The sequence below is a fragment of the Penaeus monodon genome, chromosome 34, assembly GCF_015228065.2.
Source record: "Penaeus monodon isolate SGIC_2016 chromosome 34, NSTDA_Pmon_1, whole genome shotgun sequence".
In the NCBI taxonomy this organism is placed as follows: Eukaryota; Metazoa; Arthropoda; class Malacostraca; order Decapoda; family Penaeidae; genus Penaeus; species Penaeus monodon.
The window spans coordinates 20,247,439-20,248,032 of record NC_051419.1 but is presented as its reverse complement, the minus strand read 5'-3'; the positions used below and the strand labels follow the sequence as shown (position 1 = coordinate 20,248,032).

General features: G+C 44.1%; 1 protein-coding gene across 1 annotated transcript in view; it reads left to right on the top strand.

Annotated features, from left to right (window-relative positions):
• Positions 1-348: 348 nt before the first annotated feature.
• LOC119594635 (cytochrome P450 2L1-like) overlaps positions 349-594 on the top strand; it is a gene marked incomplete in the record, with an annotated part of 11,417 nt that continues 11,171 nt past the window's right edge. The window contains 1 exon segment of the mRNA XM_037943685.1: positions 349-594. Within this exon segment, the coding sequence (XP_037799613.1) occupies positions 582-594 (13 nt within the window).

Here is a 594-nt window from a genome sequence, read left to right as displayed (position 1 = left end):
CTGTGACAATTACTCGTCCGCTTAAACGTAGTCACAAACTGTCCTTGTTATGCCTCAAGGCAGTCGTGCCCCTGGCTGAGCGCGGGAGAGCGACACAGGAAGGGCGTCGGCGAAACTGCAGTAAGTGTTTCAAGGTCAAACTATTTTTGGGAACAGGAGAAAAAAGCGTTGATGTGATGGAGACATTTTCTGTAAATCACTTAAAAGCTGTGGGAAAAACACTTATAGGAGGAATTTAAAGTAGTATAGGACTAAGTAAGATAAGTAATTTCAGTGATTTCAGTGATAAGGATAGGCGAAAATGAGCGTTTGTTTGCTTGCGTGTTCGTGCGTGCGGTTGGTCCATGTCAGCGCGCTCAGTCCACCCCAGGTTGCGCTGCACAACACAACCTCTCATCTGCGCCAGTGTTCTCAAGCAGGGACTAATAACCGCTTCTAAGTGCTTAGAGAGAACATCGTGAAATGTTATTTTATACATCAATCCTATTATAAATATTCTTAATTAAAGTGACGGTTCTGGATTCAGTGATTAAGGGATAATAAGGGATCGATTTTGGGGCAGTGATTCAGGCCGTGGCACTATGTTTACTGAGG